General features: G+C 39.7%; 1 protein-coding gene across 1 annotated transcript; it reads left to right on the forward strand.

Moving 5' to 3' along the window:
• Window positions 1-5,685: 5,685 nt before the first annotated feature.
• Window positions 5,686-8,855, forward strand: selenow2a (selenoprotein W, 2a). The gene is made up of 4 exons (XM_036535141.1): window positions 5,686-5,783; window positions 6,755-6,852; window positions 7,144-7,220; window positions 7,361-8,855. Exons 1-4 carry the CDS (start codon window positions 5,755-5,757, stop codon window positions 7,442-7,444), a joined length of 288 nt encoding a protein of 95 aa, XP_036391034.1. The 5' UTR covers window positions 5,686-5,754; the 3' UTR covers window positions 7,445-8,855.
• The last annotated feature ends 8,988 nt before the right edge of the window (window positions 8,856-17,843 follow it).

The following is a 17,843-nucleotide window of genomic DNA, read 5'->3' on the forward strand; positions in this document are numbered from 1 at the left end:
ATAAATGAAGTGCTCCGTCAGCATCTTAGGGAACTCTTCCTGTTGATTCACTGTTTGCAGCTGATAATGTAATGTTCACATTTCCTGACATCTCCTCTATTCTGCTGTATAAAAAAAACACATTCCTCCGATCAGTCTGGTTGCCTCTGCCTGTTCATGATAAATCTGATTGGTTCCTTAGATTATGTTACATGCCACTTGTAAATGAAAGTGAGGTTCCATGAACCATTTGGAGTTCAACAACCAACTTAAGCAGGGACAAGAGTCCTACCATAGACCTGGTTCTGGTTCTTCTCCACAGGACAGAATATAGAATGTTGATTCTGTTCCGATTGAACCAGCCCATTCTTCTCCCCTCCCTTTTTCACTCATCATCCTCTGACCAGCCACCTGGAAAAATACTTTTGTGAAGAACACGATCCTGAAACTTTGGTCTACAGAGGGCCACCCTCTGCTAATGGAGACAGATGTGGAAATGTAATTGTTTCTTTAAAAGCTGCGATTAAAGATATCAATTTCCCCCTCCCTTCCTGTGAAGCTGTGAATCTATTGTGTAAGAGGAGCATACCTCATCTAGTGAACTGAGCCCATCTAATCATGTGTCTGCAGTGCTGGCGAGAAACCCATTCATAACAACAGCACCACTGAATGTAACTACATTCTCAGAAGTGCATCGAAAACAAAACACTGTAGCTCATCAAGTTAATATTTTTGAGCAAAGCATTGCTAGATACAATGCTGTTTAAATCCTAACTATTGTCCATAGAATGACATGAAAATATGAAAAATCGAAAACATCATTAAACATTTGATTAATAATGATGGATGTCATAGAGAGGCATAAATGCATTGTGAGTAAAATTCATATCAAAAGTATTAAAGGGCACCTTATACTCAGATTTTAAATATGTGGGGGATTTCATTCACTGTAAAAACAAAAATGTTGAGAAAACTCAAATCATCAAGACAACAGGATGCAAGAGATTTTTGAGTTTTTATTAAAAATTAAAAAAAATATCTTGCATCATGTTAGTGACAGTGTCACTAACAGTGTTAATCTGTCCCTGCTGGTGCCTCCCTGACAGACACTGACATTCAGAAACCTGTCCATTGGAAGCATTATATTTGAAAAGTCAAGCATGCTGCAGCTGTCATTCACAGTGTAGTTACTGCAAGAAAATTTACAGGAAAGAGTGGAGTGTCTGTTCTAACACAACATGCACAGAGCTGAGGAAAACTGAGAATGGTGGAAGTATTTATATTATTTTTCTTGGGGGAACTCTGTATATAGTTTCTGATGTTCCATGTACATAAAATATTTGAAAACTCCAGTGTAGCAATAAATGGATGTGAGAGCATGGAACAGAAAGGACTGAGACATGCAGAAACAGAGAGGTCAGGGAGTACAGAAAACACAGGTTTTATAGTACAATGGTATTCCTACATGTGTTTACATCAGTTAAGTCCTCATCTATTATGACATAATACACTACATAAAAATGCATTTTTTCATTTCATCACTATTTGACAAAAAAAAAAAAAAAATTAAATTGAATACAGGACAACCCTGACCCTCAACCCTGATCTACAGATGAGTATATTTGCCTTGACACCTCAAATCATTTGTCTTTCATTCAAATCTAATGCACCAAGCCTTTAAAATGAAGGATTTGCTGTTTCAATAGGCTTTACAAAAGTGCTCGTGAGCTATGCATCAGCGAGCACTGCATTAAACATCATTCGCTTATTCCGCTGAATGTATTTTACACATGTGTGAATCACCAGAAAGGCTCTTCACAGACTGTAAAAGGTTCATGAATCTGACCTTTCAGTCCTGCTTTTCTTATCAAAAAGTCTTGAATTGTGCCCTGATATGAACCACAAAAAAGAGCCTCTCTGTCCACTTCAGTGACTTCCAGAGTGCACATGTCACATGGGCAGCGTAATGGGACATGATGGAAGGCAGGCTGAGTGCACTGATAGCAGAGGGAGTGCTCCCCTCCCTCCGCCGTGTGGAAACAATAGGAAATGTGTTGTTCTGAGCCTCTGCTCTCTGCACAGTCAGGGCTTTATGAGGTCAGGGCTCTTGTTTCTAAAGGATCTTATTGGCTGTACACAGCGAGCAAAAATCTGTCTTGATTGCAGACATGCTGCCATTTGACACAGAGGAATAATTGCACTGGGCACTGTAGAAACACACTTCTATCTTTATGTGCCCCTCTCTGTCTTAATCACACATGCAAGCATGCACATACCCACACACACGCAAGCATGCATGTACCCACTCACTCACACACACATAAAAACACACACGCACACACTCTCTCTCACACACACACACACACACACACACTATGCAGAGACAATGCTATATTCTGTACCCTATGCCCACTCCCCCCAACCACTATACATGTGCCTCCATTCAATACAACTGCTATGCTATGTACTTTTATCCATAATTTTGAGTAAGGGTTATCTTTTTCATTCTTACAGAACATTTTATACAACAAATCTCCAAATGTGGAGCAAAAATAGAAAAAAACAAGCTTGCTCAAATTTGTTATTCTAAAATATGGACAGTGCATATTACAGTTACATTTAATAGAGGCTAAACTATTGCTGACATCAGATGCAAGTGCCCATTATTTAGTAAGGTATACACAGGAAATGATAGAGCATTAGAGGGGGGCATAAACACATACACATTTTAACTGTAAAATGGAAGAGATGCATTGCGTAGTATAAGGCAATAACTTCATTCTCTCTTACCATAAACTGCATTGGTCTATTAAACCATTTTTTCCTCTTTGAATAAAAATTGAGGTGAGACATAAAGGGCTCTTATTGTCAACTGATTGGAGTCTCCCCATCCTTTGTAGTGCGCATAGTTAGTAGCATAGTCACCAAGCTAGCATATAGAATAAATGAGCTTTCATTACCAGGCGGCAATATAAAGCATAGTTATCCCTTACAATGTATGATTATTTCCATTCACGTTGATGGCTGTATTGTATTGTTATGATATAAAAGGGCCTATAAATGAAACAGCGGCCAGGTCTGATGATAATGTTCGCGGCGTGACGAAGCAGCGCAGCAGGCCACAGTTCACCATTGCAGCTCTCTGTCATTACCACATGGTCACATGGCCAGCGGGCATGCAGGACACATTGTGCACAAAGACAGATATGTCCTGTTTATGGTACAGAGTGCTCTGGATGCTGCTGTGTGCCCAGCAGTTTGCATTGTGCTGATCGGAAAGCTATTACGATGTGTCAGAGCAGGGAGCAAGTCAGTGGCGCCTGATGCTTGCTTCATTCCATTTCATTCCATTTCCATTCAGCTGTGATGGTGTGACTCACCAAAGAGAGTGCTCTGCTTTGGGTCCAACACCCACACTGCTGGGTGCTGCTTCTACCAGTCCCGGCAAATATCCACCCACCTCTTATTCTTAGTCTTTTCTTTCCCCCTTTTCTGTCTTTAACCACCATGTAGGCTGTTCCAAGCAAACACACAAAAGCCAGAACCTCATCCTTCAAGTTTAACACTGACAGCATGGCGAAGGCATTGACCTCCCTCCTCCTATTGTAAAGGTCAGTTTTGCCAGTCATGCTCCATTTGGTACAACAGGTCATTATACACAGCAGTCCAAGTCACACAGAGACTAGTTAATAGTGTGGCCACAACCTACAGGGGTGCGTATTCTCCTCTGCTGTAGGATCCTTTCAGGGGTTTTCTTCGTAATGCACTGCATCACCATCCTCTCTTTGGCTAGATACCTACAATGTGTATGCCTGCATGTAAACATGTAAAGTCAAGATGGATTATATAGTTTTTGGAACTTAAATGTTGTCCGTGTGGGCATATACCAATCAACTTGACAAGCAATAGCTTAGAATTAATTGCTTACTTGTCGCAATTTAAACTAATGAAATAAAAAAGTGAATATTATAAAAAAGAAGGAAACTATTTAAAAAGTGTGTCATCTATTCTCTTGTTTTCAACCTTTGGGGGATTTTGTTTGTTTCCTTTTCTGGGCTTTTGCAGTCAAAGAATCTCCAAAGAGTCTTGTGCCCCTTTTAGACTGGATGTTTAGAAAGCTACTCTGTCCCAGTGAATGTTTCTGAGAACTGATGTGGTATGGTAATACACATGTTCTGAAATGCAGTGGAGTAGATTGTATTCATGGGAAGGCAACGTAATCTACCTTAATTTTATTGATCATTTCCTGTGTGCTTATGTAACACACAGTCCTAAAAATCAGAGTAGAATGTTTAAAGGAAACTTGGCTGCCTGTACAATGCCTGATCAGAACTAATCAAGGGCTTCTTCATGTTGTTTTCCTTAGGTTATGTTGTCTTGGGAATTTGTCCAAATTGTCAAGCTAACACTTGTTTTTTTTTCCTATTCCTATATTAGAATCATTAATCACTGGTGTTTGTACATTCTGGTTTCAAATGGTTGGCCATCATCTTAATGCCCTACTACCACAACACGTACACACACACACATGCACACAAACATTTTCACTTCATTAACAGTAAGCTGTATGTACAGATTATTACATGTATGTATGTGGGCATGTGTGTATGTGTGGATGCATGTGAGAATGCGTATTTGTGTGGCAGAGATCAACAAGGAAAGAGAGATGGAAAATAAGTTGAACAACACAGAGATAACACAAAGACCAGGCCTGACTGCCCCAGGCTGTCATCAAGGAGAGTCCCCTGTTCTTTGGTAGGACACAATGCCCCTTTCATGTCATTATACCCAGGCTGGGTTCAGGCTGGGAGCAAGGCGGCACTGGTCAGGGATGAGCTCAGTGAATACAGAACAGACCCTTGAGCCTGCTGTGGTTAGAGCAGAGGGATGTATACAAAGAAAAGGTGTATAATGCAGAGGCTGTGTAGAACAGCACATACCGATGTGTTATTATGGCTTTTGCTGTAAGAGCATTTTCATGGGAATAAATGTAGTTACGCCCTTTACTTTACACTTACACTTTTTACGCCCTGTAAGATAACTATCGATACATCACACAGTAATTGAAGAAACTGTAAATTATATTATACTAAACAACATCAATAACATCTAATTGATGGTCGTAAGGAACCTATAAATACCTTCTGCCTTTCGGTTTGTGTCTGCTGCCCCCTGGAGGTTATATTTATGTAAGACTTATTTTCCCCTCCCCATTTACATGAAACACACGAAACAAATTAACTAAAGTGAATAACTTGGCAAAGTGTAAGAGAAAACACATAAAAATATACCTAAACCCTACATGAACAGAAAATGTCATAACTAACAAACCCAACTTCTCGTGCAATGCAAGTGACGCGTTGGCATTTGGACACTTGAGCGAACCTCTGATTTAGGAAGCACTGTTTTATCTTTTCATGTTCCCGTATTTTATTTCAGTCCTCACAGCCAACCCAGCAAATAAGGATGCATATCTGCAGATTCTTTCGCCTTATGGGTGCATATTTGGCATTCAGGTTTAGTGCATGTCTTTACCACATCACAATATATTAGCAAAATAAGCTGACTTCCCAGTGAGAGGCTTGTATGAATATATAGAAGTGATTCACAAACACCAATGACACAGCAAATTTGTGGTTAATTTAACAAACGCATATTTGCCCATCAACACCAGTAGGGGGCAAACACTGACATATAGCTAACTTAAGTAACTACCCAGCAGCGACAGACAGGCAGTCTAAGGAGGAAAACAATCGAAACGAGAGGCTTGCGGAAATGGGTGTACGAATACAGGTCGAATATTGGTAAGCTTTACTAACATCATGCACAGTCGAACAGAATCCGTTTTCGATATGTATCGTTATTAATTTACGATAAGTCACCGTTCGCGGGATGTAATAAAGTTACCATGAATGGGAAGATTGAACAGTTAATACGAAGTCTCGCTAGCCTAGCCAGCTAACTGGCTAGTAAAGATTTGTAACAATACCATTCGCTTATTAACACATAGGTTGTAGTAGTTTGTGGTAGTCTCGTTAACACGATAAAATTGACAACATTTTCGGAGGCCTTTTTAACATTTACATGTTTACGATACTGGCTATCTGTTGCAAGCCAGGTTAACTAATGTGTAGCAGATTTCCTCTCAGTGTTTCATCGATTGGAGAGCGAAATGATAGCTGTTGTATTATGAAACCCTCTGAGCTACAGACAGTAGCTGAGGTTAGCGTGGTAGCACCCAAAGTCAAGGATAGGCGCTAAGTAACGTTAGCGTTGGAATTCTTAATATCTTGGTATTGTAGCTGGTTAGCTAGCGACAGAAGAATTGACCTTAGAGATTTTTAACTAGCGCATGTAGTTTAGAAATGAGAAAATGCGAACAGTAATAAGCTTTGAAATAAAAAAACGGCGAGCTAGTTAGCTAACATAGAATAAGGTGCAAGTGTGGCTGAATCCGGGGAATTCAACATGGCGGCATACGCTGATAAACCATAGTTGCATTCACTTATAACACGAAAGACGGATAGCTGGCCGTTGTTTGAGCTTGTTAAATATTCATCTGCCTGGAATCTTGAGATCACAAAATGTCAATATTTTTGTTGTGTGTCCTTAATTATGGATATAAAACGGAAAGGGAGAATGGTGTTCAGCGACCATTGCGAAATTGAGATGTAGGGTGACAGTGGTCGTAACGTTTTAACGTCTTTGCTTTTGGCAAGATAACTTCGAGGCTCTTGTATTCCTTTTTGTTCACACCTTACTCTTTTTATTTTAGCGGAGGATGAGGATACGAGCCCCGCTATCAGGAACTTGCGCACGCGGTACGTGCGGAGTTCGCTGATGCGGAGGTGTCTGGCTTCGTTGGGAGGCAAGGTAAGCACAAACCGTCGTATGTAGTCTGTAAAATGAGCCAAAAGATAACTAATCAAGAACACCGTAACAGTGCACCCGGTGTAATCCTTTGTGGAGACACAGTTGCCAGTGTTAAGGGAGATGGTAGCAAAATGTCCAGTATCTAACGTGAAAAGTAAAATTAATTTAACTCGTACGCTTAGATTGTTGCCTTATTGTGTACAGTGCTGGGAGTTTTGATTAATGGCATGTATTTAACAAAGAAATGAACTTTCTAAGCTGGTGCTAATGTTTGGATAATGAATTCTCCAGGCAGCTTTGAGATTGAGATCAATGGACAGCTAGTCTTCTCAAAGCTGGAGACCAGTGGCTTCCCATATGAAGATGACGTGAGTACCTATGTCTGGCAGTTATTGTTACTTGTTGACACATGGCTGTATAATGTGATTGAACACTTCTTGATGATTCAGATTGTCCTTTACTTCATTACTTTAAAAATGTATTTGTCTGTGTCTGCTTGTGTTCTTAGGTCATGGATGCAATTCAGAACGCCCATGACGGCAAACCAGTAGAAAAGATCACAAAAAGCCGCCCGCCCTGTGTTATCCTATAACCTTGGCAGCTGAAGTCATGGCAACCTCCACATCCTGTTGGGAGCTCATCCATCTTCATCCTCTAAATTCTTTTGTCCTTCACCTGAGCATGACCCCCCTAAAAATGTGCAAGATTCTCACAATGTTCCTGGGGCATTGTTGCAAAGGTATACTTATAAAGTTAACATGTACCAACAGTGTCCCTGAAACATTATGAAAATGTTGAAAGTACACTGTAACAGAGTCTCCCTTCCTGGCAGTACAGACCACCGGTCAGGTGGGATGATTACAACCGTGAGACTTCTCTGTAGGCTAAATGCGTCTTGAGTTCTCTGTGTTTCTACATTATCTACACCTGCTTGGTACACAGACTTTCAGTTGTGTAAGAAATGTAGATGAAAGGTTTATTCTAAGCCACAGAGTTAATATGGTCATCTTTGAAGTGAAGTCAACAGTGAGATATTCAGAAATCCTGGTCTTTTCTTCTTTGTCCTTGGGGTGTCAGGTCTTCAATGATTACTTTAGCCAAAAAAGTGAGAGGTTAAGGTATGAACCCCACAGCCCTGACACCCTCATGTCTCACACCTTAGGGTGAAAGGACAAAGGTGGGAGAAGACCAGGGGACTGGGGGGGGGGGGGGGGTCCCTTATTTTCACCCAAAGTCTGCAAGATGTTCAGGCACTCCCTGATAAATATTTTTGTTTTGTAAACATTGGCCTGGTTCTGTTCAGAGCATTATGGGATGTAATTGCTTTTTTGTTTTATTAACCATTGGTTTGGTTCTAGTCAGAATTTTCTAATTTTATACATTTTCAGTAACAACTGTGGGTCTGTAGCTTGATACATAATACACGATTGGAATGGCATTATCTATTTAGAATTTAAGGACTAAAAGGTGAACTGTTAACATGCATTGTTTGAATAATATCCTTCCAAAAGCCAAGTTAAATTTGAGCCTGTGCAATTTAGTTTGCTCTGGAGGTTACATTTGGGAACAGCTGTCTGAGTACATTATAAAAATGTGTGTAAAACTTTACTGGGACATTTTTAAAATATAGTTTCAGCCAATAGATTATAGACTTTTGTAAATGTATTCATAATTCTTCCTTGAGGTGTAATGCCACAATTCTGGTAAAAATTTGTTGAAGTCCTTTGAAGCAGGTCCCATGAAGCAACTGAGTTTGTTGTTAGATGTGTGATGGACATTGTCAATGGTTTATCTCCTGAGCTAAATCAATTCAGGTCTTGCTGCTTGTTGGAGACTGTGACAGATACTGTATAGGATATAATACTGTATCAGTTTCACAGATGAGTTTCTAGTGTGCTGCGTTCCTTTCCAGGGTACTCGGAAGTGGAGTGCATGTGGTGCCCTCCTGCTTCATTCTTGTGTGTGAAACTTCAGATGCATTGTTAATAAATCCATTACTTGAAGTGTGTTTTGTCTGTGATTATTTGACATTTTGGCGCTTGATACAGACTGATTTATTGTCTTGTTTAATTACTGAGATACCCAGCAGGGAACATTTCAGGACCTTTGTAGAGCTCATATGTTTCCTCATTTACAGTTTTTGTCTCCAGTCACAAGACAAAACTGCACATGGTAATCCTGGTAAACATCATGCTTGCTCACATGCAAATTACAGCAGCAACAGAAATGGCCACAAAGTGGTCAAAATGGACATCAAGGTGAAAAACTGCTCAAATAACCAGTAGAAACACAATATTTAACCATTTTAATGGATAGCAATATGTTTCAGACTAGATGTGATCATAGAGTCTAACAAAGATCCATAAAAGAAACATTAACTTGTCTCATACTGGCATATATATTAGCAGGTTTTGTGCCTTTTTAGAATGAACTAGTGCTATCACAAAACAAACTAGTACCTGTTCTTAGAACTAGCGCTAATAACCTAACATTGGTTAACATTTCATTGCACAGACATGACACATCTTTTCCCTAGATGTATATTCCTGTATTTATTGTAAAAAACAAAAAAACATACACTTCAGTCACTTCAAAGTAATATTTGGTAAGCTGCCATATATATTGAAAATTATGTAATTGTTCAGGTACCTAAGGCTGTGAGCAATGCATTATATAGAAAGTAGATGTTATGTACATTGATCTCCTATGAGTGGTTATACAAACAAGCCATATGGTACCAGAAAACACGTGTGTTGAGCGCTTATCCCTCATGCAGGTGAGCTGAGTAGTTCAAGAGCCAGAGGGCCTGAAAGAGTGGGCCTGCTGATGATGAAGTAGCTAAGATCAGAGACAAAAAAACACTGAAAGAACAACCTACCACCGAGAAAAAAACACACAGCTAAAGGTTGTTTGACATTAGAAACACAGACAATAAAGACTTGTGTTCAAATATAGTGCAAGACATCATCTCTTTACTGAATGTGTATGACAGAAGTTAACTGGTTCAATTAATAAAAATATTGTATTATAGAATCTTTTACTGCTTAAAGTTCTTTCTTCTTTAGAAGAGAGGAAATAAGTGGTAGCTCCAGCTAACATTAGGTATGATCATTAATACCTCTTTGATATCTGCTTTCATGCTAACAAGCTTTAATGATTACTGTTAGCTTATTTATTTTTCATTCATTTCAATCTGAGGGTCTTTGTCACTTAGAATGCGTTGTGTTTAAAAAACGATATTCTTGACTGCTTGTACGCAAGTGAAGCCTTCAACTGTTCAGAGTGAAGGTGCAATATCTCAACCATTGCCTTTCAATGACTCAGTGGAGGATAGGTGATGCCTTTGATGTTTGTATGTGTGATGTGAATCTGCTTCAGTTTGTTTGTGTTGTCGTTACAGCAAACTCCCACACTCTTCCCCCTCTGCTTCCACATGACAAGGACTGAGCGTGACATAATCAGCTGGAGTTTTTCGAAGGATAGTAGAAAAACCCATGGGTATTCCTGAATTTGTGCTGAAGCCTCTGGGTCTGGATGCAGTTGGAAATTTTTTTTTTCTTATTTAAATTTTTGCATTTTTCCTTTCATCAGTCAACTGTAGTAATCACCAATTATGCATTTATGATCATCACTGCTTAAATGATAGCTACTCAAAGTAAAAGGTCAAGTGTGTGCAACCTTCCAATACACATTCACCCCACACCGTGACTATTTTTCACACTACAAGTCCCATAGTGCAGTGGACCAATAAGGAAATGCCTTGTGTATCCTCCTGACACTACCAATGTATATCATAGGCACCTGTGCTCAGTTTGTCAGGAACAGAGCAATGAGGGGTCCCTGGCCAACATACCCACCCACCTACTAGTTTCAAACCAGGGCCATAAGTCTTAGTTTGTGCTTGAACTATTTGAAGTTCCAAAGTAAGATTTGGGAAGATACAGTCCCTACACAATTAACCAAAGATAGACAAACCGGTCCCAGTCTTAAATAAATAGCCCATTTACTACTCTCTGTGTCAGCTGTCCCCCCTCCACCCCATCTCCCCTTTTCTTTTCCCTGTTGATCATGTCCAGTTGGAAGGTGAACAACCTCTCTGCAATCCCTTCATTGAACTCCAAGGCAAATATAAGTATGCCCACATCATTTACATTTACCTTTAGTAATTTGGCAGACACTCTTATCCAGAGCAACTCACAAAAATATATTCAATAGGTTAGGAAATTAACTGCACACATACCAAAACAGTTGTGCCATCGTTAAAATATAGTACCATTGTAGAAAACATTGACACAGTGGGTTGCTGTTGAAGTGCTGTTGAAGGACACAGCCTTAAACTGCTACATGTAATATTAAGATAAGGATTCTTCACACTTTGATTGTATGGAAATTCATATCTGCTAAAGCACTTTTACTGTCTGAACCACTCGGGAGCCCTCATGCAATTGGAATTTCAAATTTAAACTTGAAAGTGCATCTCTGTGAACTTGTTTACAGGCAATGCACTGAAAGGTTCTATTTCACACCAGCCCTCTGGCCATAGAAAGGAGGATTATGGGTACTGGATCTGTTTTGTGAGAACTCTACCATCATAGTTCTGGTGATTACCTGTAACGGGATGGCGTTGCTACTTTAACTGCATTCTTTTACTAATGCCCTCTTAATGTTCACTATGAAAGGCTTTATTAAATATCTTAGAACGTCTTCCTCTGTGCATGGCTGGCACTGTTTCCATGGCGAGATTTTGGCTCCACATTCCTGTCATAATCTGGCCCAACTGGTTTAACCTGGAGATCACAGTGCTTGATATGAGGATGGAACAATATGTAATTTTGACCTCAAAGCCACAGATGTAAATCAGACAATGTGTTGATTGGTATTGAGTTGTATTGTGTGATGTGGTCTTGAATTGAAACTGAAGGTGTATTAGTCATGTTATAATGATGTAAACATGAAAATGTGCAACAAAAGGTATTTGATTTTGACCAATTGACTCAGTGCTGTCAGTAAGTCTGTATGGTTTGGAATTTTCTACCTGCTGTGTTATCTTTGGCCTCCATTTCAAGTCAAATTTCCTTCTACCGTTTTTATGAGAACATAATCCTATCTCTTTATGTTTCCTATGAAATACACTTTCTTTTAGTACTTGCTTGGTGAAATACATATTGCAGCTTCATTAACCACTCCTACGTGCAAAATATCTGATGTAGGCATAATATAACCACACGATTTTTTCCAATGTGTTAATATTTTTCTTAGCTAGTGACAGTATGACCATTGTTTTGGGCTGTTAAAAAGAACTAGAAGATGAACCACAATGGAAGTTCTGTAAGAGGAATAAGCACATACCTCACCCAGTCCATTCCATGGCCAATTTAACAGTGTCCCTGGATTATATTTACTTTTAAAACAAATAATTTTCATACAATATATTGAAGAACGACTTGATGAGGAGGATATAGTTGGCATTGTACTTGGTCTATGATTGTGGTGACTTGTATTATTTTATTATTGTTATTATATTGTGCTTTAAGTGTTTGGTTGTGTTTGTCTTCAGCTCTGAACCTGAGAAATAGACCACTGTTTATCTTATGCTGAAGCAACATCTCATCTTGAGAGCACCAGGAGGACTAGAATATCTTAGTCATGTCTCCAAGTAGGGAGTAGAGCTACCCCCAGGAGTCTCAATATACTTTCTGGGGAGTAGTTTTTCAGCATTTAGGGACTAGACATATTCACCTGTTTATGGAAGAAGCAGAACATGAAAGACCCCAGTGAAGCTGGAACAAGAGCCTGCTTATGCAACACAGTGTATTACAACACATTCAAAACATTATTTTCTTAAAGAATCAACTAATACTGTGTATGTATGTCTGTGCTTCAGTGAGCTGTAAAGGTACCTCCCGGTGAAGCGAGTCAGTCAAAATGCTGTTGAGCCTGGGTAAAGGTCTGTCATCCAGGGATGCAGGTTTTACGTTACTATTTCTCTGTTTCTGCATTCCTGTTTCTCTATTTCAGGTAGACTGCAAGAGGGAAGTAAGAGTTGAGTAGGTCAGAGGAAGTGCCTGTGTCTGAAACAAACAGCAGGGTGGAGTCTGTGTGTCAGATAATGCCTCTAAAGAGAGAGGCATGTGGAGGTTACAGATAGCCACAGTACACTGTGCACTTCCAGTGATAACGCTCGGCCTTGTGTTACAAAAGTGCTCAAAGCAAGTCCCTTGCCTTTCTCTCCCTCTTTCCCCTCTCTCTGTTGACGCTACCTTTCTGTGTTGCTTTCCATTTCTTTTCCTTGAAGCATCCTGAAAAACATTATGGGGCTTTTTTTCCTGAATGCCAGAACTATTCTTTGACAGAAATGTGTATTTCTTACATTGGAATTTACTGGATCTTTTAAGCTCCCAGATCTCTTCACTCTGTAGTGATGCTTGCACACACCTGAAATGCAGTGCTGTGCGTAGTGACTTTAAAGCGACCGAATCACTGATTACTTCCCTGAGGGACAGAGTGTACACATTTGTACTAATGATTGGATTAATCCCTGAGGGCTGCTATAGATGTAACCCTACCCCTAGTTTGGCTCTCCACCAACAGTAACAATATTCATGCCAACATGTTGTCCAGCTCACTGTGAAGGAACAGTAACTGAAAGTAAAAACTGAATATTCTAACCATAACTATTCTAACCAGCAATGTCAGTGCAAATGAATCCATGAATTTGGAGTGTAAATCTACATGGTGGTTCTGCATTGGTTCAGAACAGAGAAAGGATATCAATATTTGCTTTATATATTAATCAATACATTGTAATTCAATAGTTACCTTATATATGCGTAAAATCAGTAACTAACAAAAGCAATGATAAATGACTACTTAGCAAATGTCTAATGATAAATATTGTTTGCATTGGACACAGGGTGACAAATTTGGCAGAATACTATATGACTATATGGGTGGTGCCACTATTGCAATGCAAAGATTCCCGTAATAGTCCCAATATCACCACTACTGCACACTGTTACATGAAGAATGTTAGTTATGATTCTGAAAATGTAAACAATCTCTGATTCTCTTACTTAAGTCAATAGAAGTGGTTTCTGCTGTTGACATATCTTCTGGGGGCATAAGTGTCCCTATGTGTTCAGTTTATGAGATGGGGTAGGGGGGGGGGGGGGGTCATGACTGTGGTTATGCAAGGATGCAGGTGTGAATCAGGACAACACATTTATATACCCTTGAGCAATGTACTTAGTCTTCCATAGGAAGGACCCAGCTGCATAGATGGAAAATACAGAAAATGCACCCTGGTTAAGTGTGTTCATTAACAAGCAAATGAACAGTGTAAACATGCTTCACTGAAAAGATATCACAACATTATCAATAACAATATCACAATAAGTGGTGCAGCAGCGTTCAATTTATAGTAGAAGGGGTGAAAGGGGAGTCAGAATCTCAGCTACCACTAGTTGGCAGTGATCATTTGTGTTCACTTTGTTGCACTTATATGTGTTGCACACATGCATTCATTAAATATTATACAGCTACTTTTTGCATTGTTTAATGAGTTCTGTTTGAACCTCTGCACTTCAAATACCTGAAATGGTTCCACCTGCTTCGTACTGAGGAGGCTGCTTCTACTCCTGTAAATGGTTGGCACTGTTTATGTGAGAAGATTTGTGTTTCTCTTTGCTTTAATTAGAGTTTGCAGGTGGCTTTTTGAAAGATCAGGGATTCAAGTCAAAAAGGAAGGAAAACACAAGCTTGAAGCTTTGAAGAAACAGGACAGAGAAGGACCTATGAACTCTTTGTGTCCCCCAGGAGGGAATCCCCAAAACATGAACACAATGACATCACAGCCGAAGACTTCTGTCCTGATAAGCCTTCACTCTCAGTTAAATGCACACCTGACTCAATTATTTAAAGAAAGTATATGCTTCCCTCGGCCCCACTCCACATGCAGAAAGTGTGGGTGTGGAGGGGCTAGCGATCTCTTAACGGGATAGCCCCACCAGCGGCAAGATGGCCTTGGCCGATAGCGCTGTTTGCCTCTGGATTGCTGTTTATCTCCCCCCCATCCATGGGTGCGAGGCGTTATGGGGTAGGGGGGCGTTGTTTTGTGAGGGGCACCCGGGATCTTAAGACAGAACATGACTTGGTGACGCAGGTTATCTGGGTGTTTCCCCCCATCTCCGTCTCCTCAGAGACCATAGTGTTGCTGGGTACTTGGCCCCTACACACAGGAACCCTTGAAGCTGCACCACATCTGGATTACCTTTTTCAGGTAAGACCGCAATCTCCCATATGTGAAAGTGTTACCATTATGTTTTACCATACCATTATGTTCACAAAGAAGTTGAGGCTTGACAGGAGACAAATGGTAGAATGTTGTGAAGGTTCATGGGAGTTCATGAGAGCGCAGTCTTGGCTGCAAATAATAAATATGCCCAAATATGTTTGCATAGGCAACAAATGCTTGGAATAAACTTGTCATTAATTACTGCCTACATGTGGAGCTGTTGTGAAGTGTTGTGAAGTGTTATGAAGTTTGATGACTCTTTTCAATGGGAGTGAAATCACACATTATACCCATTCAAAACAATTGACCAGTTCCTTTATTTCTTTACTTTGGTATGGCTCCAACTACTCAGGGATTACAAAAAAGATGGGGGGGGGGGGGGGGGGGGGGGGGTTGGAGAGTCTGTGGTTAGTAGTGATTGAGAAATATTTGGCAATGACCCATAATTTTATAACACCCCGTTCCAGCAACATTAACTGTGACTTGCCAGAGAGACTGGGTGCTTCTGGCAGTTAACAGTATGCCTTTGGGCGGTGTCATACAGTCATGTCTTTATTCTTTTTTTTCTCCATGAAACTGCTCTCATCAGAAGTTTATCTTTATTTATCAGTTTTTGGATGTTGTGTTACAAAAGAAACAGTTTAACATAACATTTTGTTTTCTGACATTGTTTTTTTCTTACTTTTTCCCTGCCAAATATTTTGACAGGGAAGTTTTCATGAAACTTGATACACATGATATTTTATGTTGAATCTATTGTGTTTCTTCTACAGTATAGAAGATGATTCATCTGCTTTAATGTATTTTTCCTTTGAATATCACAGTGAGGAAAACGAAGCTCACTGGTTCAATGCTCTAATTTATTTAGGTTTCTTGCAATTCTTTTGATTCTGAAAACAAAGACAAACAAATGTATCAGGATATTTCAGTAATTTCATTTATTACCAGTAACTGTAGAGCTTTATTCACAAAGAATAGAATATCAAGAACTTTACTGAAACTAAAAACAGGGTAACAGTTGAAAGCAGAAACGTGAAATGTCTGGGCCTGGGGCAAACACAACTGTGATGCATGTATAAAGTGTACCTTATGGTTAAAGAAGATGTGAGAATAACATGGTTTACTCAAAAGTATTTAGAACCGGGAAAGGTTTACATTAAATGGTGGTGTTCTTCATGTGTTTCAACAAATGCTAAAGCATTTAATCCCATTTGTGCCTGCTGTGGACTCAGGCCCGGCACTATGGGGGTGCGTAAGGGTGCATTGCACCCCTGGACGGACCTTGCGATGTCTACATAGTATTTAAGACTTTTTGTGCACCCCTGGGTTGCAGTTGCACCCCTCTGTATTTTCTCCTGGCGCCAAGTCTGTGCGGACTCCTGATAGCAGTCCTGTGGACTGCTGTGAGCAGGTGTGGGTTGCCATGTTCTGTCTTGATGAGCAGCATTTCACAGAAATGCTCTGTGGGGAACAGAGATATGCCCCAGAGAATGGCAACCAAACTTGTGAGTTTCCTTTTGTGCAGCAAGTTTCTTTGATTCTTAGTTTCCTTCAGTTCTTATTTGATGAGAGAAAACAAGGCATGAGCAGACCTATTTATCTTTTGAGGTTATGTGATATCTAAAATGACAGTCAATGTAATTTTCATATCATTTTATTTCATTTATTTTATTTTATCATCTTTATTTCATTGTCATGACAATTAACTTTATTGTTTCTAATCACTTAAAATTACTCATCATAATGAGTAATGGATGAATAATAGTTCAATGGTATTAACATCAAGGATCTTAAATCAGTGTTTTCCTATCTTCTCTATTCTTGCACTGTAGCTCGGAGAGTAAGCCTAAGAGGACTAATGCTTAAAAATGATATGTGTATGATTTATATAAAGTTCAATCTACAGTTATTATCTTCTGCCATATTCTTTCTCTGTGTTGTGACTACAGCGGGTAGGAAAAAGAGTTCAGCCGTATTAGGGAATTTTGAAAGGGGACTGTTAGTGGGTGATTACTGGTTCTGGAGGGCAAAGCTTCTAAAACAGGGACGTGACAAAGAGATAAGTCTGTCAGTTTTTTTTACATATCATAAATGAATCTCTGTCCACCCCCCCGCCCCCCCCCCCCCCCCCCCACCAATTGATTGCAATAGACAATGTCTCTGGAATATGAGATGGTTGTTCTTTCAACAGTGGAGGAGGGAAGAGTAGGGAAAAGAAAAGAACACCCATCCTCAGGTGGGAAACAAGGACAAAAACTTATGAATTTAAAAACACAGATTAAAAGTGTGGCTAAATCTGTTCACGCTTGCAAAAAAACACAGATTAGACTCATCACAGAGTAGCCTTTTGGTCGAGAATACTCACATTCCTAAAACTGCTGAACACTTTTTTTCAGACTTTGAAAATGATAGATGTGTATGTTCTAAGGTTATGTCAAAGCACTGCTGAGAACGCTAGGAGTGACAGACTGCACAAGCACTGAGACACACCAATGGCAACCAATCTTTCATTTTGTCCGGTAAGTCAAACAAGACATTTTTTAATTGAAAGAAGGCAGGGAAATACTTTTCAGAAATAAATAAAAACATGCATAATACTCTCAATATCCTTCTTCTAAACGGTGTCTTTGGTCGGTACTGCTAACAGCGAAAGTCTGTCAAAGCAGTCTTGTACTGCTGTGACATTATTACTCCTAAC

The sequence above is a fragment of the Megalops cyprinoides genome, chromosome 1 (assembly GCF_013368585.1).
Source record: "Megalops cyprinoides isolate fMegCyp1 chromosome 1, fMegCyp1.pri, whole genome shotgun sequence".
Taxonomy (NCBI): Eukaryota; Metazoa; Chordata; class Actinopteri; order Elopiformes; family Megalopidae; genus Megalops; species Megalops cyprinoides.